Raw genomic sequence first — 25,424 nt, 5'->3', positions numbered from 1 at the left:
TTATTTTAATTTAAAAAATAATTATTTATTAAGTATACAATTGAAAAAAATATGAATACAAAAAATATTAATTACATTTATATAATAATATATATATGTATAAGTGTTTTTAACAAAAATAATAAAAATTACTTGCGTGTATGATTTTATATCAATCATATCTCATATTTATTAACACGTTAAAACAACTAAAATAGTAAAGAAATAAAAATAAAATGATAATCATAATTAAAAACATTAAAAATTCAATACAAAATATAAAAGTCTTAAATAGTCAATGCAAATAATTAATAAAATATAATTGAAAATATCCTAAAAATTGTTCCTTTATATTTTAAAAATTGCTTAACAAACCCCAAACTGTCTAATATTTATGCTGTCAAAAGTGTTTAATTTATTTTGCTTTCCTCATTATTTCAATCTGTCGTTGTTCTTTAAATGTGGACCCAGGTTAACCTCTTCCTTCTTGCCAAAACAAGAACAAATTCATGATTGAAACATAGGTTTTTTGTTTTTGTCGTTGAAGGTAATTTTAATGTTGGAAGTGCATCTGATGAGTATAGAAAGAAAAAAAAAAGTGACAGAGACAAAGATGAAGTGATAAACTTGGAAAGTTATTGAACTTAAGATTAAACTCACATAATCACCATTTTAAATCGGTTTTAAATAAAAATAAAGCATCAAATTAATTTTTTCGAAAGTTAAATAATTAATGCGGATAAGAGAGTTTGTATAATTTAGCTTAAGAATTTCATGCGGCGAGGTGGGTCCATGCGAGGAGTGGAAACAAAATCAAAATTCTCTGTCTTTCATTCGTAGGGTTTGAAACGCTCTTTGCGATAATAAACTACATTTGGGGATTTTTCCCCGCCTTGAAGCAAAACCTACTTCTCCATTGTTGCAGTTTTCGAATTACAATGGCGCCTCCTACAAAATCCGTGGAAAGCGAGGAGTGGGGAACTCCAACAAACAACCTATGGGTTGGAAATCTGCCGCCGGATGTCGCCGATTCCGATCTCATGGAACTATTCGCTCCGTACGGTTCTCTCGACGCACTCATTTCCTATTCCCCACGCACCTTCGCTTTCGTTTTGTTCGGACGCGTTGAAGAGGCCAAGGCGGCGAAAACAAATTTACAAGGCGCGTCGCTGCGCGGCTTTCAAATCAGAATCGAATTTGCAATACCGGTTTGTGGGAACTGAAAGCGTTTATCGTTACGATTTATATTTATTTTTCGTGTTTTTCACAATGTGACTTTTCACTGGGAATAATGATGGTGATTAAATGATAAAATGAACGTAATGTGTTTTCAGGCAAGACCGTGTAAACAGCTATGGGTGGGTGGTGTTAGCCACAACGTAGCGATGGAGGATTTGGAAGCGGAGTTTCGTAAATTCGGTAAGATTGAGGATTTCAAGTTCTTCAGAGACCGTCGTACTGCGTGTGTTGAGTTTCTCAATTTGGATGATGCTACGCGGGCCATGAAAGTCATGAACGGGAAGCGATTAGGTGGTAGCCATATTTGTGTGGACTTCCTTAGGTCACAATCTATGAATAGGGTAAGCTTCTTTTGATTAATTTGCTCTTTCGTTCATTTTCCATTTTTTTTTTGTTAATTCGGTTGCCTGTTAGTCTACAAGCATCTTGATGTGTCGTGGTTGTGTCTGTAAAGTAGTTTCATTGAGGTCAGTGGAAAGTTTACCTATTATTTTCTTCTGCCTATTATTCTCATTTACCTATTGCTTCCTTTACCGATTTCTATAGGATTTTATGGTTGACCAAGGGCAGTTTCAGGCTAGACCACAGGTTAGAGTTCCGCAATCCTAATTGAATTTGTTTAGTAATGTTTATGTGTAATTGGATACATGCTATGTTTATGTTTTGGTCAGACACGCACCACACTTTGTTAGGAAGAGTGGGTTCATAAAATGATTAGCTTTTTCAATTTTCTATATGCCTCTTACTTGGAACTTTACTAATGTTCCTTATAAATACTCATTCGTGTGTCACAGCATTTACAACCTTCAATGGGGAGGAATAGTCCACCCAGTAACATTTTGTGGATAGGTTTTCCTCCTTCGTTTCAAATTGATGAACAAATGCTCCACAATGCCATGATTTTGTTTGGTGAAATTGAGAGAATCAAGAGTTTTCCTTCTAGACATTATTCGTTTGTTGAGTTTAGAAGCATTGATGAAGCTCGCCGTGCCAAAGAGGGCCTTCAGGGACGGCTTTTTAATGATCCTAGAATAACGATTATGTATTCAAGCAGTGATACAACACCTGGCAAAGATTACCCTGGATTTTACCCTGGAAGTAAAGGGCCTTTACCCGATGGATTAATGAACGAGCTTCCATTTCGACCTCCACAATCGGATGTATTTGGTCAAAATCGTCCTATTGTTCCAAATAATTTTCCAGGGCAATTGCCACCTGGTGGTATAAGTGGACCTACTGTCTCAATGCGACCTTTTGTTCCCCAAGGTCTTGATCCTCTTAGCAATGGTCCTGATTTTAATGAGATGAGCACACTTCACAAATTTCAAGATGGTAGCTCGAAAATGGGTCCAAGCTGGAAAAGGCCATCTCCTCCTGCCCCTGGTATGCTTTCTTCTCCTATGCCTGGTATTAGGCCCAGCTCCGGTCCATGGGATGTACTTGATACAAACCAATTTTCAAGAGATTCTAAACGATCAAGGATAGATGATGCTTTGCTAATTGGTGATGCTTCATTTCCTTTAAGAAATAATGATGACCGCGGATTAAGATTAGAACAACCATTTGCAATCGATCCAATTATTGATGGAGGTGGTTCTGGTCCAAAGGGTCACCTTGGTCCAGTTGGCACTAGGATCACTTCTGGAGTTCCTGGTTCTGTCCAACCTGATATTGATCATATATGGCGTGGAGTTATTGCGAAAGGGGGAACTCCTGTTTGTCGTGCTAGATGTGTGCCTATTGGAAAAGGGATAGGCACTGAGATGTGAGTATAATTTTCCCGTTTCTTTTGACTGTCTTAGTCCGTTTTTTGAAACTCAAGGGATTGGATGAAGGAAATAGTTTTGATACTCATAATTGTTATTTTTAATCTCCTGTTTCATGCAAGGTCCTCATGCTGCATGTAATTTTTCCTTTGCATGCTTTTTCCTTACTGTGAAGCATTTACCTTGACATGAAATTTCAGTGTTTTGCACTGTGTGCAAGCTTTTCTGTTATGTTTTATTATTCTTCCTGCCTATGGTTAGGAAGCATAGGCTGTTTATTGTTCTTGCAAAGTCTCATGTTCCTGAACTATGGTTTAAAAATTGTAGATGAAATGTAGTTTCACATAGTGTGTGTAAACTATAATCCTAGCATATACATAATAGTTTTGGTATGAATTTGAATGGCAACTAGTTTGAAAGTAATGCTAAAGGAAAACCATCACTTTATTCACTCTGTAAAATCTACGTGTGTACAGATGGGCATCATTGCCTTCTATTTCCTTTATGCCTACCCTTTCGTCTGTCCTGGATAATGTTTTTATAGCCTCCTGCCTCTACTTTTTTCAGGCTACTCTTTTTGCTGTTGTAATTAAAGTTTGTTTTGTGCTTTTCCTGCAGTCCTGATGTTGTAGATTGTGCTGCTAGAACTGGATTGGATATGTTAACGAAACACTATACTGATGCAATTGGCTTTGAAATTGTTTTCTTTCTCCCTGATAGTGAAGAGGATTTTCCTTCATACACCGAATTCCTTCGTTACCTTAAAGCAAAAAACCGTGCTGGTGTTGCCAAGTTTATTGATAATACCACCTTATTTTTGGTACCTCCTTCTGATTTCTTGACCAAGGTTTTGAAAGTCACGGGACCTGAACGATTATACGGTGTGGTTCTTAAGTTTCCACCAGTTCCAAGTAGCACATCTATGCAACAATCAATGCATTTTCCTTCGCCCTCTACTCAGTATGTGCAACAGATTCCCCCTTCACAACCAGAGTATGGTTCAATCTCTGTAAAGGAGCAACCAATTTTACCAACGGAATATAATAGATTGTTGCACGATGATTCTAAGCATCTGCCAAAACCACTTCATCTTGCGACCAGTGTCACTCCTCCAGTTCATTCTGTTCCTCCTGGTTATTCTTCTACTTATACAGCTTCTGCATCCCAAGCGGGAGTTACATTGACCCCTGAACTTATTGCAACTTTAACTTCGTTTCTCCCTTCAACTATACAATCATCAACAGCTGGTGGCACAATGACAGTGGTTGGTCCCTCTACTATGAAGCCACCTTTTCCATCTGTTGCATCTATTGATGGAAATCAATCTCATTTGTGGAAACAAGATCAGCAAACTACGGATCCCCCTAGTTATCGTCCTCAACCGTTTGGGAGTATTAATAATGCTCAATATCATCCTTATCCACCTGCATCTTCTACTGGGCACCCTGCTCAAGTTGTCTCTGGCAGTGCACATTTCCATGATACGGCTTCAAGTCTTCAGCAGCTAGGTGCTTTTTCGTCATCTACATCCTTGACTAATTTCATTATACCTCCTCAAAATGGACAGGAAGCTGTTCCCGCTCAACTCAGTCAACAGTATCAGGTGGAAGTGCCCCACAGCAATGAGAAAGGATATGGAGTAGTTCAGGGAACAGATCCCTCTGTTCTATATAGTTCTAAGGCATTCCAACAACCTAATAATCTTATTCCTTCATCCAACCAAGTTTCCAATGCTGCTTCACAGCAACACATGAATTCAGAGCCCCCAAATCAGCAACTTCAACCTGCTGGCCAGGGAATCTCTGAATTGGAGGCTGATAAGAACCAGAGGTACCACTCAACACTACAGTTTGCTGCAAACCTTCTCTTCCAAATACAGCAACAGCAAACCCAAGGAGAGCATGGACCTGGAAATCAACAATAAGAATTGTTTTTCGTGAGTAATCATCCTATGGCTAATTCTTTTAATTGTTCTTTATATCGTAATAAGATTTGGTTGATTATTTTCTTCACATCTAGGGATTGTGATCATATTGCATTATTTTCCCAAATCTTTTTATGCCCCAGAAATAACATATTGCTTGTTACCTGTTGCATAGCTTAGTTGCATATTATATGGATAAGTCATCTCTGGCTTCTAAATCTGAGAATCATGTAGTAGTATTATGAGAAATGATGCAAGTCCTCAGTATTTTAACTTAAAAAGATAAAATTATCACTTGTAAGCAAATGTGAGTCTATGCTGTTATCCAGTTCTGTGAGGATGGTCTTCTGGATCAGGGTATTTCTATAGGGGGTCAGGGATGTGGAGAGATTTGAGGAGAAAATGAAGGCTTAACTGATAGATTTTGTGGGTAACTTGGTGTTAGGCTGGGTGTTTCCTTTGGAAGTTTTTCAGTCAATTTGTTATTTGTTATCAGGTTGGGTGTGTTCTTTATTGGTAGGTTTTGGCATATTTAATTACAATGGTACTTTTAAATGTAGTTATTGATGGTATGGCATGTGGCATACTGTACCAATTGGCTGCAGCTTTTACGTGTCACAGTTCTGGTGCCATATATTCTACATGTTGCATTTTGTGTTGGAGTGCATATACTATACAGAAAGTTTTTCAATGTGCTGTTCAGGTGATAGAAACTCAATGTGAATATTATTTAGCCGGAAAAAACGGAGCATGAATATAGTATTATTAATATCAATCAACTTATGCTTGCTTGCTACTATGTTTTCGTTTTTCTGCTTGAGGTTTGGTTTAAGTCCTTATCAGCTGGCCAACAGCCAGTGTATGTCATCTATAAAAGCACTGCAAGCTATGATGGGTCACGTCACGTGATCAGAGATTTTGTGCTGTATAAATGGAGTCAAAAGGAAGAGCGGATACCTGCACGAGACACCTGGGAACAACAGAGTATTTTTCCAAAAATGACCTGACAAAAAGTAGGACAGGGTTGGCTGGAAACTAAAAATGGGTGTCTTTCTGTCAATAAAGTGTGTTGAAACAGAAACCCCATGTTTCTTATGAAAGAAAGAAGGTTAGGGAAATAAAAAATACCCTTAAGAATGGTTTATAATCATAAAACATGGTGTGTAGATGGGCTTTTTTCCTGTTGAGGATAGCTTCTGCAACAGTTCTATGAGATAGTGCCCAAGATTACTTACAGTCAACTGCTTTGATAGGAAATCACTACACGACGTGATGTTCAAATGCCACAGTGGTTCATCTCGTTGTAACCATTTCTATTAAATACCATGCCTTTTAGATCTGAGGATATTAAGTTATACACTCAAGTCCTAACTAATTTAAAATTGAAATATATTAAGTTAGACTTTAGATTACTTTAAAGTTGGCATGTGTTGTATTTTAGATGTAGTTTTTGTTTTTAATTCATGATAACATTGTTTTAAGAAACCAAATCAAACCTGTCAGTTTGACTGGTCAGGTGACCAGAACCAGTATGTCAACTTAAAAAGTCAGTTCATCTCAAATCAGAATTAGTGAGAACTAGTTGAACTGGCCCAAAACCGGTAATAGTCAGTACAAACCCGGTTTGAACTGTTATATTCATAAATCAGGTGTTGCTGGAAATTGCAGTGCGATTTTATCCAAGGGTTTCTCTCCTTCTGAAGCTGGAGAACTGCCCCTAATACCTAATATGGATCAAAACATAAGGGCATTTCATGGATTTCGACTGTGCTTCTCAATTGCGACTGCACTGCCTCTAATGTTGTGTCTGCTATTGTGCTCTGGCGCTATATTGCCACTATTTGCTGCAATTAATAACAAGGCTTTAAATGATTTTTTTTATTCCTAATTGTGAATTCTAGGATACAAAAAAATTGTGTTTTTGTTGATGAATAAATAAATTTTTTGCAGACATGCTATTGTACTGTTAGATAACAGTAAATTGTACTTGGATTTCCATGTGTACATCATGTGAAAATGAGTGTGGGTACACCGTGGTTAGTCTAATGGTATAAAATGTCATAATGGTGGTTGAGTAGTAATATTTTGCAGTTTTATACCACTTCTGTTCTGTTATTTTTTCCTTACGCACATAGATAGAATTTCACTGCTAGTTGTAGCGTGACATTTATTTCCTGCCCTTTATTGCTATATTTAGGAATGTACATTTAGGCTTTGCATGATTGCCCTTTCTGTGTTTATATTTACTTTGTCGATTTTTCTGATTACAGTTTTGCCCAGTAATCTGTTAATAGTCCCTGGAATGCTGCTTGTTAAGTGTACATGTTCCTCCATCATCTTGGATATCTGCTAGAGTTGCTACATTCCTCTCACTAACATTTGGAAAATCTTATTCAGGTATGTTAAGAAAATTGGCTACCTCATTGCACAGTGCTTTACATTTTTGTTCATGGAAGTCATGTATGCTGTTTTATGGTAAATTACAGTTCATGGAAACCATATCTGTAGTTCTATATTCGGTATGAAAAATGGTGTAGGTTCTGTTTCATTCTTGTTCGTGTGTGTATTATTATGTGCAATAGTTTTTCATGTTGTTTTATTAAATATTTAAACCTAGGACACATAATTTCTTGTAGTAGAAATCTGTATTTTTTATTTTAATATTTTTCTGCAAGAGTCTAAAGAAATACATCAAGATGGGTCCTGCATTTGTCGGAATGATTCAATTCAATGATTGATGTTATAGTTATGCTTATTAGTTTTCACTTTTTCTTCAATTCGGTGTGACATTGTGTTAGGTTAAATATAATTGATTTTGTAAATTTCTGTTAAATTGTCATCAATGGGAAGGGGGCTGTCTGTTGGACTTTAGTTACTTTTAGGGGTTATTATTGTTGGGAGTATTGACAGCATTTGATCCCTGGGAAAAGAAAATTAAGAGTATTAATAATGCTCCCATCGTAATATTTGTTCAGTACCGTCCTTAGTACATTCCTTGGTAGAACAATGCCAGTAAGTGACCTAGTTTCATATATGGTTTCATACGTATATAGATATAGATACATCAACTGTGTAACAGTTACCATACTACAAATCTTAGAGTGCTTGCGTAATGATTCAGACAAATCAAGTAAATACCTCATTTGTAGTAGACCTCCTTCGGTTTATTTATGAACAGTTGCATTAAATGTATCCATTATTATTTATTTCTGATTTGTTTAAATTAGTTGTCTTTAAATTCTCTAACATATGCCAGATTCATTATCTCTGTTTCCAGTGTTTTTCAGAATGTTTGTGTTTATTTTTTAATTGCGTGGATACAAAATTGTAACAAAATACGGCATAATAATTAAGTTTTGAATTTCATTACGCTGCAATTGCACGATGATGACTTGTTTTAAATGTTGTTTCCCAGTATTTTTTAGCTGTGGTTTTAGAACACTTTCTTTCCCTAGAAGGTTAAAATATTATTAGGCTTGGGAACTCAATCACACTATAACTTATTTCTGAGTTGTAATTTGAACTATGTAAAGGATCTTAAGTGTGCTTCCAAAGATTATTTGAAGACACTTTCTGATGAAATTTGTGAAGTTACTGCTATTTACTGCTTTCTCGTCTAACCATTCTCATGGAACGATTAATAGAATCTAATACTTTGGTACCAAATGCCATTTCTGATTTTCGCTTTTTTTTCTCCTACGCTTCCTTGTCATTACTCTTTCGTACCCAATATAATATGAAGATTTGTTTGTATTCATTCTATAGCTACTGAATATATCCTAATTACTTCATCAATTGGCTTTAGAGGATAGGTTTTTTAGTTGATCAGAGAGGCTTATGAAAATTTCCCTCCTAAATGACCTTGTTCATTAATTGATTTTTTGTGCTTTATCCTAGGCAAGAAACATTAGATGAAAAACATGAACCCCTAACTGCATTTTCTAATTTTATTGCCAATGCGTAAATACCCACGTGATTGCAATAGTCGTGATTCAACCTCAAATTCCATTCCCAGTTTAATAAAGGATAACATAATGCAGAATGATTTATACCTTAAAAAAAATTCAACACCTGGACCGGACTTGTATGCTCTTCTTTCTTAATGCGAAGATGTATCTAAATAAGTAGTCATTGCAATTCCTTCTAATGCTGGTTGTTATCTCACTGCCGATAAAATTTCATCAGGATGAAATGTTTCATACTGGATATTTAGGCATAAATGTTTCATGTTATTAGTATAAATGTATGCTTTTATTTCCTTGCAGAACAGTCAAAGTCAATTGATTGGGTCTAATTATTAAATGTAGGAAAGTGGATCTGTCTGTGGGTATGGGTATGGGTGTGGGGGTTCTGGTTTACTCCATAAACCAATGTTGGATAACAGGTATGGCTTTGATAATCGATAATATCCTAGAAGACGATTATCATTTGGATTTCATTTTAGTTTTTCGATCCTGCAATTTCAATCTATTTTGACCAGTACTTTTCCTCGTTCTGCGTTTGGTTAGCATACGAAACATTAGGGAATCTTGTTAAAAAAATTTACGTTTACTTCCAACAATTCCTGTTCATCCATCGGGATGCCAGTACATATTTATGTTATTTCATAGTTGAGTGAATTACTGCGGGGTACTTAGTGTTACTAACCATGCTTTTGTGCTCCCAACTGTGACGCGTTTCTGAATCGAAAAATTCTCTTGTATGAATTCATTTTGCTCATTCCTTCCTGTATAAATTCGCTTCCAAATCAGTAAACATATGGATAAATAAGCAGGCAGCTTGATTAAGGGATATTAACGTATATATCGTACGGATAAGCTGATTGTAGAAAACAAAGAATAGTAAAACTTAATTTTGGATTATTGTTTTCCTACTGGTTATTCATTAGTCATCAATCCTTTTCTAGTTTCTCTTAATTCCGATTAGTATATTGTTGATACAACTAGTCTGAACATTTCAAGAGCCGTTTGGTTGCGCATTAATGATGTAACAGAACATTTGTGATCTTAAAAGTTTAAGAAAATAATAATTTTTCATTTGCCTTAATGTTGATGACTGGTGTGATTTACTTGGTACATAATTGAATGTAATGAATGAGAAGGTTTGGTGCAGTAATGGATATGACTCCTAATTTCCACTCTCTGTGGAGTTGTAGGTGATTGCTGAGTGCGCAGTACTTAAGAGATGAACGTGTCCGTCTGCCGCATGACCTCACCTCCATATTTAATAAATACAACCAACTTCATTATTCTTTTTTCTCTCTTCGTTACTCCTTCTACCTTTATCATTGCGGACAGTGTTCACAAGCCTTGTTCTTATCATGATCCAGTGCTCTATTCTTTGTATTTTAGAAAGGGACCCATGTGACTCTGAAAAAAGTGTTATTGTACCATTTTCTTTGTAGAGAAATCTACGTTTCGGTGATTCATTAGCTAGCGGATCGTTTACTTTGATTTCTGAACCATGTGATTTACAGATACAATACTTTTCTATCATAATAAATTTTGAATCGTTCCCGATGGATTGATTGTTCATACGAGATTGTTTGAAAAAGAGTTATTACATTTAGCGTTGCTTCACTTGACTTTCTTTCGCAATAGTTTAATGATAAATGAGCCAACTTGCTTTTATAATATACAATTCTAATCATGCCAAGGCGAAAGGCATGTGAGTACAACTTCTATTCATAAATTGAAGAATTTAAGGTGAATGTATGTTAGTATTTTTTTTTTTGTACCTCTCTTTAATAAAACCAAGCGAACAGAGGTTAATGAATTATACAGAATAAAAGAAAAAGAAAGGAAGTAAACAAATTGTTATTCTTTTTTCCCAGCCACTTTTAGGAATCAAACAAATTTTTATAAATAATTAAGATAAAGCAAAATGTACCTTAAACATTACTAACACTAGAGCAATAATAGTCACAAAGAAAATTGCGAAAATTAAATGGAGAAAGATATTTTAATAAAGAAAATAAAAACTTGCAGAGAATTCTCTTAGAGCCTTTTCTCTTTAAAACTCTCTCTTTCTCTGTATTCTATTTGAACACGAAGGATGTATCTTAACATGACGAGGAACTTCTAAAAAAAGATGAACTGTTACAGTACTACGTACATACAACATTACTTCGATTAGTACAGTAATTAATTCACGCTATTGGATTCTCTGCCACCTCATGAAAAAATTATTATGAACATTTCAAGAGAAAATTAATTAGAAATAAAAATATCACGAGTTCAATCCACATATAATATAAGAAATTGACATCATATTTTAATTCAAAATTTGATATGATGTTTAATTTTCTTATATCTTCTCAATGTCATGCTCAGACTTATAGATTAATTCCTTGAATCTTAAAAAGATGATTTGATATTCAAGATTGACTTAGACACCAACTACAAAATTTGTACTTGAAAATTGGCTTCCTTTCACATCAACTATAAAATTCATAGAGAGACCGCTCTCTTAATCTACCGTGTCAACAAGATTTTAAAAATTCGTAAATATGGGATTTTAATTTTTCACTCACACTCACATGTATTTGTAATATTTCAGATTTACAGTTCAATAAATTTTTTTTGTTATTGTTTATATGATTTAACATAATTTTATAATTTCAGTGCTGAATGTCACCCTCAATCTAATTGAATGATAGGTTTGAATAAAGCAGCGTGTTATGGAGGATCAGACATGTGGCACATAAAGTTGGTTTATGAAAAAAAGATAAACATGTGAAATGGCTAAATTTAATAAGATAAAGTGAGTGTTGTATTTATTTATTATTTAATTATTTAATTTGATTACATTCCGACATTTATTTATTAAACAATAAATAATAGTGTCTGAGAGAGTAAGGGTATGTCTATGCCTAATCTATCGTCCAATGTCTTAATGTTGAATATCTTGAGCTGGAAACTTCGGTTTTGTTCTTTCTCTCTCTTTCTCTCTCAGATCTCTTAGGGTTTTCACTTTCACCGTTTCTGCTACTTCCGATCTTCCACCATCTTCGCCTGAAGGTACCACCGTGCTTTGTCTTTAGCTTCAAGCTACTATGTTTAATTCAATTCGCCGTTTCTAATTTTCATTGTCTAACTAGATATTGCTAGCTAGGGTTTTGGAGTAGTGGAATAGACGGATTACGATTAAGGATTCTGTTTTGTCTTTATGGATAAGGACAAATCTCTAGGTCACGGTGGAGGTTTGCCACCTCCCTCGGCACGTTATTCGGGTTACTCACCTTCCGGAACTGCGTTCAGTGTGAAATCTGAGCCGCCGTCGTCGTCGACGTCGTCGTATCTGCCACTGGCTCCGGGAATTTCCACACCGGAGTCTAGTGGGTTTAGTCATGATATTAGCAGAATGCCCGATAATCCTCCGAGAAATAGAGGTCACAGGCGTGCTCATTCCGAGATTCTTACCCTTCCGGATGATATTAGCTTTGACAGTGACCTTGGTGTGGTTGGAGGTGCCGATGGGCCTTCCTTCTCCGACGAAGCCGAGGAGGACTTGTTGTCTATGTACCTTGATATGGATAAGTTCAATTCGTCGTCGGCGACGTCCACGTTTCAAATGGGCGAACCGTCTGGTGCAGTGGGAGCGTCGGGTTCGGCATCGGCATCGGCATCGGGGGCACCCACCTCTTCTGCAGAGAATAGTGCTGTTGGAACTCTTGAACGGCCCAGAGTTAGACACCAGCATAGTCAATCCATGGATGGATCAACTACCATCAAGCCTGAGCTGCTGGTTTCTGGTTCGGAAGACTTGTCTGCGGCGGATTCCAAAAAAGCAATGTCAGCTGCTAAGCTTGCTGAGCTTGCCTTGATTGACCCCAAACGTGCGAAAAGGTATGCTTTATGATTTTTTCGTGCATTATTTCTCGGTCATATTTTGGGTGATAAATCAATTGTAAACATCATGCTTAGCACACACATTCTCAAAACCCTTGCATTTTTGTTACCTCATTTCTTGTTAGGGCTAAATTTAGATACAGAACAGTAGAATGTGATGCTTTGGACCATATAGGAACTTGGGATTTAAAATTTTTTCTTTTATGAAGCATGGTAGAATTTGATGATATTTTCTACAGTAATGTTTTAACCAGGACAATATACTTTTCTAATGTTAGAGATGTGTACTTTTAGTTGATAACATAAGAGGCAGTAGTACAATTGTTGATTACAAAATCTATGCTTGAAGTTGTAACTTCTTTTTTTATTATTTATACATATATTTTTTTTCACAATCACGACAGTTGACTTCTCTTCATAGTTGGAAATCCGTTCACTTTCACACTTTATGAGAGTAGTCAAGGTCTCTTCGCTAATAATCTATTAATTGCTGTATGTTTCAATCCTTTGTGATTGTCTAATAGTTACGGGCATTTGACTTTTGAAGAATGACATTATGTATCTAGTTATTTATCATTTCTCATTGTGTGGAACACGGATAATAACTGGTAGGCTGTATTAAACTCAATGTATCAGAGGAAATAGTGAAAGATAGGAAGGCTTAAAGGTGTTAGTTTGTTTCAGTCTATTAAAAGGAAAATGCTAACATTCTGTTGGTTGTATCTCTAATCTGCTATACAGTAGACCATGTTTTGGAAGTACTGCCACAGTACGCTACTTTCTAAAATTGCATTATGACTCCTCTGTTTAAAATGTCACGTTTTTGGCCCTTTCGACCCTCTGCCTAGTGGGCCACATCAAACACCCTTAGAGGATATGCGGAGTCTGCTCATATTCCTTTAGTTGTAAATTGACATTTGCGGTTGTCTTTATGGCAACGCCCGGATGCTGGACCTATTTTGTATTATCACTTGTATCTCCTGCACCTGAAAATTGGAATGACAAACAGGCAAACATTACTTTTAATTGTGTACCAGGATATGGGCAAATAGACAGTCTGCTGCGAGATCAAAAGAGAGGAAGATGCGGTACATTGCTGAGCTTGAAAGGAAGGTACAAACGTTGCAAACGGAAGCAACATCTTTGTCTGCACAATTAAGTCTCTTGCAGGTAATGACTTTTCTGCCTGTTATATTTAGACAAACCGTGTTTTAGTACTGTATTACCATTTCACATTCCAATTGAAAAGCTAATGGGAGGATTATAATTTACACATCATTGTTGATTATATGCAGAGGGATACAAATGGCTTGAATTCTGAGAACAGTGAACTGAAGCTGCGGTTACAAACCATGGAGCAACAAGTTCACTTGCAAGATGGTAAGATCAGAAAATTTTAAATTTCTCTAAAGCTATTACTGAACTATATTAAACAAGATGATCTTTGTATGTAATATCTGCTGCTTCCATTGCTTTTTTCTATACCTATCTTTGAAAATATTTTGGTAAACTATATTAAACAATATGATCTTTGTATGTAATATCTTAGTTGGCGATGGATTAGTAGTCTTGGATGAAATTGCATTTTAGTCTATAGCTGGTATCTAAATTTTGTTGTTGGATTTGTGGTTCCCTGTATGATGATTAAAAACTCACTGTCTTGCGTGAAATTTGATCTGTAAGTTTGAGCATACGGAATCTTTATTTTGTTTATCTCTTAACATCAAGAAAATTAATTGAATCTTTTTCTTGTAGCACTAAATGACGCATTAAAAGAGGAAATTCAGCATTTGAAAATACTGACTGGACAAGCTATACCACCTAATGGAGGAGGACCTATGCTGAACTTTGCCTCTTTTGGAGGGGGGCAGCAATTCTATCCCAATAATCATGCCATGCACACCCTTTTAGCTGCACAGCAGTTTCAACAACTCCAAATTCATCCTCAGAAGCAGCATCAATTTCAGCAGCTTCAACAACAAATGTTGCAACAGCAGCAGCAACAACAACAGAGGGAACAGCAGCACCAACAATCAAGCGACATGAAAATGAGAGAAGCTTCACCTACGCCATGTCATCCCAAAGATAATGCGTTGTCAGATGTAAATCCTTCAGGAGCTAAGGACTGTTGAAAATTTGGACTGTTCATTGCCTTGTTTGTTGTGTTACCTTGGTAGATTTCCCTGCGTCTTGTGTCCTAGTGTATTAGATAATGACCTGTCATTTTTTCATTCTTAAAACAGTACAAATGGTCCTAGTTAGAGATTGAGAATAATGCGTTTGCATATTTGCTGTTATGTAACACTAAAATTCATTGATAGTAGGTTAATTTCTATGGATATACAGGGTTAGGTAAGGTTCATGTGGTCCAGTCTGCTGTCAGTTCCTTTTGCCTACAGCTACATCAAAATAGGCTAACTCTTGTTTGTTGAGAAAGTTCGTGCACGTTGGCCAAGGCATTGTCTTGTTGAGGAGATTTCGAATGTTTATTTGAAGCTCCTTTTCTGGCTTCTTGTGAAGGTACTAGTAAATATTCATTTTGTTGAAACAAAGGAGGCCTAAACCCGACTAAAATCCACGAGGAAAAAACCAACACTGCTAGAATTAGCTAGCAAACTAAAGGAAGTGAAGTCAGAAATAAAATGAACTCTGAAAGGAGACGAAGAGGCAACTCCAAACTTTGCCATTCGGAGGCTTCGCGACATACGTGTCTCCAGTGCATGTGTTCTTTTGCAACCTAACTTGAGACAATGGCAAATCCTGCGAATAGCAAAGCTTAACATAACCCGTTATCTCCACTGCTAATAAAGAGCCTGCATCAATAATCACGATTCTGAACCCGTTATCTTTAACATAAAATTGCAATTTGCGCGGTCAAATGGAAACTTGTACCGTTCAAGTTGAGATCGATAGTTGCACAATTCGTTTGCTTAAAATGAAAAATAAACTGTTATTTCTCTTCACTTTCTTTTTTGTCACCAAGAAATTTTTTAAAATTTTTAAAATTTAAACCAAATTAATGTCTTTATTTAGTTATTAAAAAAATAGTGATTAGTGGTCGAACTGAAAATGTATAACTAACATTAAGCGGGAACGTATTTGTAAATTAAAAAAGATAATTGTGCGTTAATAGTTTTAAGAATGCTTGTCAAAAAGCTTTTCATGAAATAGGTGCCAAGTGAAACTAAAAACCCGCAGCTAGTACCCTGAAATAAATGACGGAAGAATAATATGGCATATTTAAAGATGAAAAATACTCAACGGTAAACAATTTCATAGAATAATTTAACATTTGTTAACTGTATGACGAGCTATCTCTAATTCATTTTATTGCATCAAATATTGTTAATATGTACCTTCCCACTTTTGGGGGAGGCCACAAATATAGAGGCAATTTTTTTACGAGACAGGGTAATAAAATAATACACATGGTGTGGGGTGATTACGTACGTAGTCGATCTACATGACTGAGTATCCTGGACCTCCACCCCCTTCAGGCACTGTCCACTCAATGTTTTGCATTGGATCTTTGATGTCACATGCCTGAATATTAAACAACTGCATTAAACTATGTAGGATCCAAACATAAACACCTAAACGTATATCTAAAAATGTCAACACCTGGCAGATCCCATCTTAAGTATATATACATAATACATAGGAATCACGACATATGTCATATAACATAGACTTAAACTTCGTTAAGCTACAACTATTATTAACAGCAACAATTTCTTCCTTTTTACTGCATATCCTATTAATTTTTACATCCGTGGTGAAGATACTGCATTTATTCAGAAGAGTTAAATACATTCAAAAGAAATACAAAATAACGCAGACTATACATTGGAAAATTCAACCCTCACAGTGTGGGTATAGCATCGTTAAGTTTTTACACGAGGACACAATTTTCTCCATGAAACTTGATTGCAAAACAAATAAATGCATAAGCGGATAACAACATGATAATAGTGACGACCATTGTTCGAAACAAATGCTATTTAAGTTCACAAGCATGTTTGTATGTCAACTTCACCAGGGAATTCTAAAATCACAAAGCAGAAAAAGAAAAGGATTTAACTAGGATGCACTGACATTAACCTTTTTACACTGTCCTTTATTTATAAATAGGAACGAATTCTCTCCAATGACAGAAAAAACTTAACAAATTGTGTTACAAACAGACGTTTATTATTTTCAACCACAACTCCAAAACAAAAATATAATTATATTGATAAAATTTATTAAAGCGCTAGGAATACATGCAGTGGTAAAAAGTCACATTTAGAATAATTGTTAATTGTTTGATAATATATGCCATTTAGATGAATATACAACAGAAATAAGTTAAGTAAACATAGTACCATTTCTCAATTATTTAGTGCTACATCTTGAGCATATAATTCCAATCACTAAATTCAACATAAAAAACAAAATTGATTTAAAAGTTTACCTTGCAATGTAAGCAATTTTGTGCATTAATTTGCAATTTCATCTGATTCTGCTCATCCGCAACATACCTGTAATTGAGAAAAATAGACGAAAATATCAAGAAATGATTCAAAAATTGAAAATCCTTTCAGAAACCAAGCTTTAGTAAATAGGCATTACTCATATACTCGTGCAGGACAATATCTCGATTCAGGTGCAGCATACACTGGTAAATTTATATGTTCAGGACTCTTTGGGTCTCTCAAACGAAGATGAGGAGGTTGATCATGCTCATGATTTGTGTTGCTCCTGTGAACAAACTAAATATAATGCCTATAAAGCAAGTAAATGAACTGCAAATTTTGTTTGTTGACTAATAAATCAATAATTTCCGCCATTATTTATTAAGGCCTTACATAGAGAAGCTGACACAAATTATTACTATATAAATCCGTGAATATTGATTTTGTTTTTCTTTCACAATAAATCTGCATAAAATGAAGTGGCTAGCCATCTTATATAACTAAAGTGGTTCGTACACAGTTGAGTCTACCCTAACTTTAACCGGATAACAATGAAATACAGGTAGATATCACCCAACTCAAGAGGAGTACGAAGCCGATTCTTAAATAGGCATAGGGTTAGAACTTTCTTATAGGATGAGGTGGAAGAAGGAAGACACCTATTTTTGTAAGAAAAAATAGAAATAGTGTTATAAAGGATTAAGTGTTTTTACAATTTTCTTTAGGATATTAAGTGTATTTCGCTATGTAAATTAACTATTTGAATTTCAATGGGTACTCTCCTCTGCCACCCTCCTTATGTTCTCTCTTTTCCTAAACTTCTTTAAAACCAAGTAACTTTGTCTACTTCGGAAACTAACATTGAAACAGCCTTGCCCCTGGTTTAATTCTAATTAAAAAATATTGTTTGTCTCAACTCTCAACAGTAAGCAAGAGAAAGGAGAAAATGTTCCAAAACCTGTGCAGAGATGAAGGTACATCAAAGGACAAGACACCATCAGCCTTTGGATAGTGAATTGGAGAATGAAACCGAGCAGCCTGCATAAATGACAAAATGTATATATAAATATATTACACTGACATGTAATTGCTATATTTGTTATTATTAAACAACAAAATGAACGAACAACAAAAACACAGAATAAGCAAAGGTCACCAGTATCTGCATATTCAACAAAGGCTTTTAAAATAAACTTTTTCATGGAACAAAAAGAAAACACTTTATCACATATAAGAGGTAACAAAAAAAAATTATTTGAAAATTATGCCATTCTTCTCCAACCATATTACAAATAATGGGATGTATTTCACAATATCAAAGAACCATGCTCTTTTATTCCACCCAGAATATCTAAGGAATGAAAATCTTACTCCAACTATCTAATTAGTTATTTCTTGTTTTTCTTTGTGAAGCTTATTAGCATTCAACAAGTGCCCTTATGGTGAAACAATATGAAACAAAAAACACCACACAAAATATAGACGCAAAAAAAAAAGTAATCATCATTCAGGGGATAAGCAGAATACAGGACCCTTCAGAAGCTAAGCAAGAATGAACATTGGGAAATTATCATGCATAATTTGATGATGTGAATAGCAATCCCCAATTGCATCATAATCACTTTTCAAAAGAAAATAAGTTAAACTACACTCTCTTTTTTTATTTGTACACCTAATTCCTTGAAAAATGTTTCTTACATTGGTAGCTTCATGATCCGGTTTACCATGCTTCAAAGTAAATGAGTGCCTCCCCTTGAATATGTAACTGATATGAATAACACAAGGTAAGTGAACTCTTAGGATGATAAAAGAATTACAGGAAAGACTAGTCGACGGAGTTAAATAGCGAGGACAGAGCAGTTGAGAAAAGTTTGAGCTTACTGTTCCAAACCACTTAAGGCCAGTCCTGGAATAAGCCCGTATTCAAAGGCCTACAATAAAAGATACAATTATAAGGCCAATAACAATTAAACAAGCTAAAATATATCATATTTTTCTATATGATATATTTATTAAGACAATTAAGTGCAATTACTTAATCATGCATTGATCACTGTATTATTAATTCACAATTTTGGAAAGTCATACTTTTAAGAATTTTTGAATCTTTATACATACTAAGTAAATCTGAGAACCCTAGCTCTATGCTGCCTATGGTATGAGCATAAATGGCTTTTCGTATGATAATGCATTTTACTTCTTTAAGATGACCCTTCCATGTATTTCATGATATTTTTTGCCTTTTTTAAAAAAGCCATTAACAAGCCAATGGGTCAATTCTTATAAAAAAAAATCCCGGTTTTTGCAAATCTCCCCTCTATTATACACAGACAATATTTTATATAAGATTTATTTTTCACTATCATTATTTTTTAATAAATTTTAAAATTAAATTAATATTTTGTTATTAAATCATATATTTGTGAAAAATAAATTTAAAGTATCAAAAACTGAAATTAAGATTATAAATATCTAATTCCTTATGATTTTTTATGAAATACAAAAACATTAAATAAAAAATATTTGAAAAATTAATGAAAATATAAAATTGACATTGTTGGTAATAAAAACACATTATAACAATACAACATATATTTGATTTTTTCTGTTTAACTAATAATTAGGGTCAGATTTTTCTGGTTTATTAGAAGGAATCCATGATTCCTTGGGATTTTTGCCTGGGATCTTGACTAGAAATCCAGCTATACTAGGTTCAAATAGAAGAACTAATACCGTTATTTTACAGCAATCTTACATTTATAATGGTATAATGTACTCTAGAAGTTAGCAAGCTGATACATAGCCATCTAATATGAGTTGGCCTATCAGCTCAAGATTTCCAAATGAAAGAGAAAATCACCAGAAAATGAAAATTATACGTAACTTCCAACAAGGATGTAAGGGCGAGACAAAAGAAAAATATAAAAATAAAATGAATTGCTTCACTAACCGGTCTATAGTTCCGAGATTTATGTAATTCTTCCCAAATCCATGAATTCCTCAAAGTATCCCAATATGTATCCATATCTAGACCTTCATTAAGTGCACCAAATGTAGCTTCGGCTGCAAGCATTCCTACAAAAAATATGTATTAAATTCATTTGCATGTCAAATGGAGATAATGATTAAGAACGAATTGATGGGCTCACTTAACAAATGCAATAACCAATATGGCTATAAAAATTCATTAATTTCTTAAAATTGCAGATCAATATATTAGATCCATGTCAAGTACCGATTAATTTCTTGAAATCATGAATATCCATATGTATTACCATTGAAATTCTGAAACATTAATGATAATGCGAGACTCCTTTCACAAAGACTACAAAATGAACTTCAGTAGAAATATACTAATTATTAATATACTGAAAAATCACCCAGTAAAAGGGAGTGAGCCTCTACCTGATTTCATTGCTGTGTGAGTTCCCTTTATCTTAGGCACATTCATGAAGCCGGCTGAACATCCAATAAGTGCTCCTCCAGGGAAAACTGGATATGGGATAGACTGAAATTTAACTAGAATCACATTTGTATTTGTATAATGTGTAATGAGTAAAGAAATAATACACTGCAGCAAATAATAGGTAATCAAGCAACCAATAAGATAATAAACAATGAATTAGCCTCCCTTCTATAATAGCTAGCTCTTCATGGCTGTAAAACTTCATTGTCAACAACAAAGACACTAACCAACCCTTACATCATTGTAACAATAAGCAGACACATTGCCCAAGACAATGAAGCGCAACACAACCATTTAAAAAAGTACGCTGTTGGGGTCAGACACAGTGAAACACTTCAAATGTACTTGGATGTCTCTTGGACAATTTAAACATTGTTGTGTTGAAATATTTAATCCTGTTTTGCGCTTATCCAAGGATCTTTCCAATCTTCAATTCTTAATGTCCCACCAAATACTATTAAATTTTACAAGTGAAATCTTAGAAATGAGGAGTATCCGTTACGCACAATTCATTTTTGCTAGTACATCTGTAACACTAGCACAACACATCATGAGGCTGGCAACATGTGGTACACAAAGATAATTTTTCTCTACATTCTTTTATTTTCCTGTCTATTGCATATAAGAAATGAGACTGTTATTATTAATGTACCTGAAAACCACCTTCATTTAAAGTGCGAGCTCCATACTGGATAACTGTTCCACCTTCCAGAAATGGTTTAATTGCAGGATGATGCTTAAGTTTCTTGAGAACCAAGAGATACGAAAGGGGAGAGAGGAGGAAGAATCAAATAAAATAATTAAGCAAATATAGTGATCAGGAATTCAGCACCTGTATGTAACTTCACAAATTCTTAAACAGATATTGTACTGAAAACAACAAACCCTTTCACAAGAAGAACCAAAACATAATTGTTAATTTGACTTGTCAGAATATACCTAATATCTTCTACCCACCTAATTGCCGAGAACGAGGGAAGCAATTTCTTTGTTTATTTTAGCATCTTCAAAAACACTTATGGTATATTTGATTCTCCTCACTTTTTTTGTTGTTATAAGAACAATTTTTTTTTTTAAATTTCACAAATACAACACTCAGAAATCAATCTCAATCAAAATAAAGTTTTGAAAATTATTTCCAAAACAAGTGTATAGCAATAGTAGAAAGATGCTTTTTCGTTCCCTTTTTCTATTTTCTTCAAGTGCTTAGGGTATCAGTTATTTCATATTCTTGAAGCCGCTACTTGTTAGTATCTTTTATAAAATAAAAATGTTTTTCGAAACAGTAAACAAGCCCTTAACCTTCCCCTTTTATGTTTCCATATTAAAAAAAGTATGACGCAAGGTTAATACCGAGTAACTTAGACTAGATGGAAATATTTTTTAAACATGTGATATAAAAATATCATTAGAATAATAAAAATTACCTGAAATTCCTCATACGGATTCAAGAACGGGTTTTGATAGTTTAAAGCAACCACAAGGCCAATAGATATCTGTCACAATAGTAAATGAAATTCTTGAAATGAGGAATATATCATCAGCAAAATGAATTACGAAACTATTTGGAAAACTTCAACTTCTGTAGCTTTCAAAGTCTGCCAAAATAAATGCACACGACTCCTTAATAACTTGCTATAAGATGATACTTATTAAAGAACAGAAAACCATTAAGAACTGCATGGCACTAAAAACAGAAGGCAGGGAAACAAAGTCTTACTTGATTATCTTTCATGTGATACAGAAAAGATCCTCCATATGTTTTATGATCTAAAGGCCATCCCAAAGTGTGGATTACAGCCCCAGGTTGATGTTTTTCCTCATCAATTTCCCAGACCTAAGAGTATGATATTTGGTTAACGAAAACAGATACCATATTTGGTTACTACAACAGTCAGTAAGCAATCAATCTTCATTAATGTATTGAACAATAAACACAATCCTGATAGACTGTAGTTTTTAACCAAAAAAAAAAGGAAAATCTTTTTTGGGAATTTCTTTATGAAACACATGAATACCTCTTTAATTCCCAAAGCGTATGTCTGGTGTTCTGCACCTCCCCTCTCTCTTAGGTTGTACTTTTTTATTATTTTCTGTAAGAAACACGATTGAAAGTGTTGCTATCAAAAACAGGATTTGACAGGAAAACTTGAATCTGTTCAATCCTAAAATTTGATGTTCAAACCTCTGACAATGATCCTCTACATCCCTCAGCCAGAAGTGTTATGTGGCCTGCATGTGATTCAATAATTACACAGTTAACAAGTAACCCACATAAATATACAAATAACCATATCTCATTGGCTATTACAAATATATGCATGGTTCATGGAGCAATATAAGGGAAAGCACAGAAGTCATAAGCTCGGAGTGAGCAATGAAAACTACCAAATGTACAGGGCTTTGTTTCATATTTGAGAATATCATATGCCGTAAAAATCACAACTGCTTAACTGTGACTGTGTCCAAAACTTGTTTCTATCAACAAGTTCGAAATTTGCCATTCCCATTCTAAAAAAGATAGGAACATTCACAAATATTTGCACATGAAAGAACAAATTATTGGTCCAAACAAAAGGGAATTACCTAGAGCATCTATACAAGCATTAAATAGGGAAACCTTTTTGCTCAGAAAAATGAAATAAATCCCATAAATATGTGTCTGAAAGAAAGAAACATGTGAAGTGAAAACCTTTGATCTCGACGCCACGTTGAAAATTCTCCTTCTTTGAACCATCTTTTGCAATTCCCATATCATTAGTGCCAATACCAATAACTTTGTTGTTTGCATCATATAATATCTGGCCAGGAAAAAAAACTTGAAAACAGTAACAGACGTGTAAAACCAACATCCAAACAAAAGCAGAAATACCTCACTAGCAGCAAATCCTGGGTATATTTCCACTCCTAACTCTTCAGCTTTTGTTCCCATCCAACGTACTAACTGACTTAGGCTGTAACAGATGGTCTAAAATAAGAAGCTTCTCCAGAGTGGGAGGGAAGATACGAGAAGAAAAACATTGAACAAGCATCTTAATGCGGGAAAATTAAAAAGGGATCTCCAATCTCGAATTTTTTCTTTAATCAACAAGAAAAACATTAGAAAGAAAGTATACAAGGACAAAACTACTTAATGATTAAAAAGTAAAAAAGAAAATTAAAATAATATGTTGTTCTTCTAGAACTTCACATCATGAAAGACAGATTACGGATTGTATTCCAGATATATTCTCCATTTGAAAATTCTAATTTTGAAAATTAATGCTATGCATAGTACACTCTCCAGCAATTTTAGTTTGTAATGCAACGTACCAACTGATCGATAAAAATTTAAAATAATGTTTTCTTAAGAGAATAAAACAACATCATTAAGCTTGAAACCATTATGCATCAATTTCCAAAGTAGAAAAAAAAACAAATTGGAGATTCAGTAATCAATCGAGTAAAAATCAAAATTTCACACAATTGATTCAGTACGAAGCAAAAGATGTTGACTGCTCAGGTAAATTTATAGCCTCTAGCCGTATGAAATAAAAATAGAATGCTATATAAACCTTATTACATAGTTGCCTTGGTTGTTGAAAGGAGACGGAAGCGAAATTGCACGACCTTTGGTCAGAAACCAAAACTTGTCAGAAGAAACAGGAGTGGTGATCGGAGCCTGCAGCAGATAAAAAACAAAACCTCAGTTCGAATCATCAGTCAAAGAACCTACAAACCACTTCGTAACACAATCAAACAAAAAAAAACGAACGCACCTCTTGCTCCTTCCACTGCGGAAGAAGCTCATTCAGTGCGCGAGGTTCAAAAACGTTTCCAGATATAATGTGAGCACCTAAGCGCAACAGCGAAGAAATCGCAAATATCAACCAAGACGCGTTCACATCAAGAAATAAAGTAACATAAAAAATTCAACCAAAAAAAGGAATTAAAAACGTTAAACGCTACTCACCTACTTCGGCACCTTTGTCGAGGACACAGACGGACAAATCGGCGTTTCTTTCGCGGCACATTTGCTTAAGGCGAATCGCCGCCGACAAGCCGGCGGGGCCAGCGCCGACGATAACGACGTCGTACTCAATGGAGTCCCTCTCCGACGAGGCGGTGCAGAAAGTCCGAGAGGTCGGAACCCTAGAATTGAAACGTGCAGGTGGCTTAGAGAATGAGAAAGCGATGTGAGAATAGCGAGGAGAAAATACATGATGAGAATTGTTAGCATTGGGAGTGTGGATTTTTGTGTGAAGGCATTGGGATGTAGTGGTTGCTCGAAGAAGATAACCGGTGCTGGCGATTTTGGATTTGGATTTGGAGAAGAGAGAGCGAAAGTTGAGCATGATGCAATTGCAGTGTGAGTGATCTTTTTTTACATTATCATATCGCATACATGAGTTTGAACAGCACACGTAACACGTTGACGTGTTCCAACACTTCTTCTACCACCATCTTCGCGGTTCAGTAATCTTTGGACCGTCATCTGGGTTATTATTAATATGGATATCAAGATACAAATATAAATACAAGACCCAAGTGATTTTCTAACTGAAAATTTTGATTGATTTGTATGATCATAAAATCAATATTCTTTAAAATATTCTTTCCCTTTTATTCCATTTCTTTCCTCTACTTTTCATCCCGCATTTTCTTTCTACGAAATAAAAGGTTTATGATACAATAAAAGTAAAAACTCAATTAAATATTTAATTTTTTACTATAATATTGATATAGAGTATTCACAAAATAATTTAA

General features: G+C 34.8%; 3 protein-coding genes across 6 annotated transcripts; 2 read left to right on the top strand and 1 right to left on the bottom strand.

Moving 5' to 3' along the window:
- The first annotated feature begins 756 nt into the window (after nt 1-756).
- LOC124843356 (flowering time control protein FPA-like) lies at nt 757-10,442 on the top strand. 2 transcript variants are annotated; one of them, XR_007029268.2, is made up of 7 exons: nt 757-1,187; nt 1,314-1,559; nt 1,765-1,806; nt 2,013-2,983; nt 3,603-4,920; nt 7,179-7,305; nt 10,064-10,442. XR_007029268.2 is itself a non-coding variant. In XM_047320092.2 (6 exons), exons 1-5 carry the CDS (start codon nt 918-920, stop codon nt 4,906-4,908), a joined length of 2,835 nt encoding a protein of 944 aa, XP_047176048.1. In that variant the 5' UTR covers nt 757-917; the 3' UTR covers nt 4,909-4,920; nt 7,179-7,673. The 2 variants fall into 2 exon arrangements, 1 of the variants encoding a protein (XP_047176048.1); XM_047320092.2 differs by lacking the exon at nt 10,064-10,442 and having other exon boundaries at nt 7,179-7,673.
- Nucleotides 10,443-11,760: 1,318 nt separating this feature from the next.
- LOC124843318 (putative transcription factor PosF21) lies at nt 11,761-15,129 on the top strand. Of its 2 annotated transcripts, none has more exons than XM_047320040.2 (5): nt 11,761-11,927; nt 12,022-12,755; nt 13,796-13,928; nt 14,054-14,138; nt 14,514-15,129. In XM_047320040.2, the coding sequence occupies exons 2-5, from the start codon at nt 12,076-12,078 to the stop codon at nt 14,888-14,890; spliced, it is 1,275 nt and encodes a 424-aa protein (XP_047175996.1). In that variant the 5' UTR covers nt 11,761-11,927; nt 12,022-12,075; the 3' UTR covers nt 14,891-15,129. The 2 variants fall into 2 exon arrangements, with proteins under 2 accessions (XP_047175996.1, XP_047175997.1); XM_047320041.2 differs by having other exon boundaries at nt 11,762-11,927; nt 12,008-12,755.
- An 868-nt stretch (nt 15,130-15,997) lies between these two features.
- Nucleotides 15,998-25,159, bottom strand: ETFQO (electron-transfer flavoprotein:ubiquinone oxidoreductase). Of its 2 annotated transcripts, XM_047320039.2 has the most exons (18): nt 24,631-25,153; nt 24,437-24,513; nt 24,233-24,339; nt 23,551-23,632; nt 23,371-23,479; nt 22,864-22,910; nt 22,697-22,771; nt 22,399-22,515; nt 22,106-22,174; nt 21,331-21,423; nt 20,618-20,720; nt 20,163-20,287; nt 19,094-19,143; nt 18,911-18,977; nt 18,171-18,250; nt 17,370-17,498; nt 17,212-17,278; nt 15,998-16,301 (listed from the first exon to the last, which is right to left on the bottom strand). In XM_047320039.2, exons 1-18 carry the CDS (start codon nt 25,058-25,060, stop codon nt 16,218-16,220), a joined length of 1,911 nt encoding a protein of 636 aa, XP_047175995.1. In that variant the 5' UTR covers nt 25,061-25,153; the 3' UTR covers nt 15,998-16,217. The 2 variants fall into 2 exon arrangements, 1 of the variants encoding a protein (XP_047175995.1); XR_007029266.2 differs by lacking the exon at nt 15,998-16,301 and having other exon boundaries at nt 17,370-17,509; nt 24,631-25,159.
- Between the last annotated feature and the right edge of the window lie 265 nt (nt 25,160-25,424).

The sequence above is a fragment of the Vigna umbellata genome, chromosome 6, assembly GCF_029865625.1.
Source record: "Vigna umbellata cultivar VRB3 chromosome 6, Vumbellata_1.0, whole genome shotgun sequence".
NCBI classification, from domain to species: Eukaryota; Viridiplantae; Streptophyta; class Magnoliopsida; order Fabales; family Fabaceae; genus Vigna; species Vigna umbellata.
This window is presented reverse-complemented; position numbering and strand designations above follow the sequence as displayed.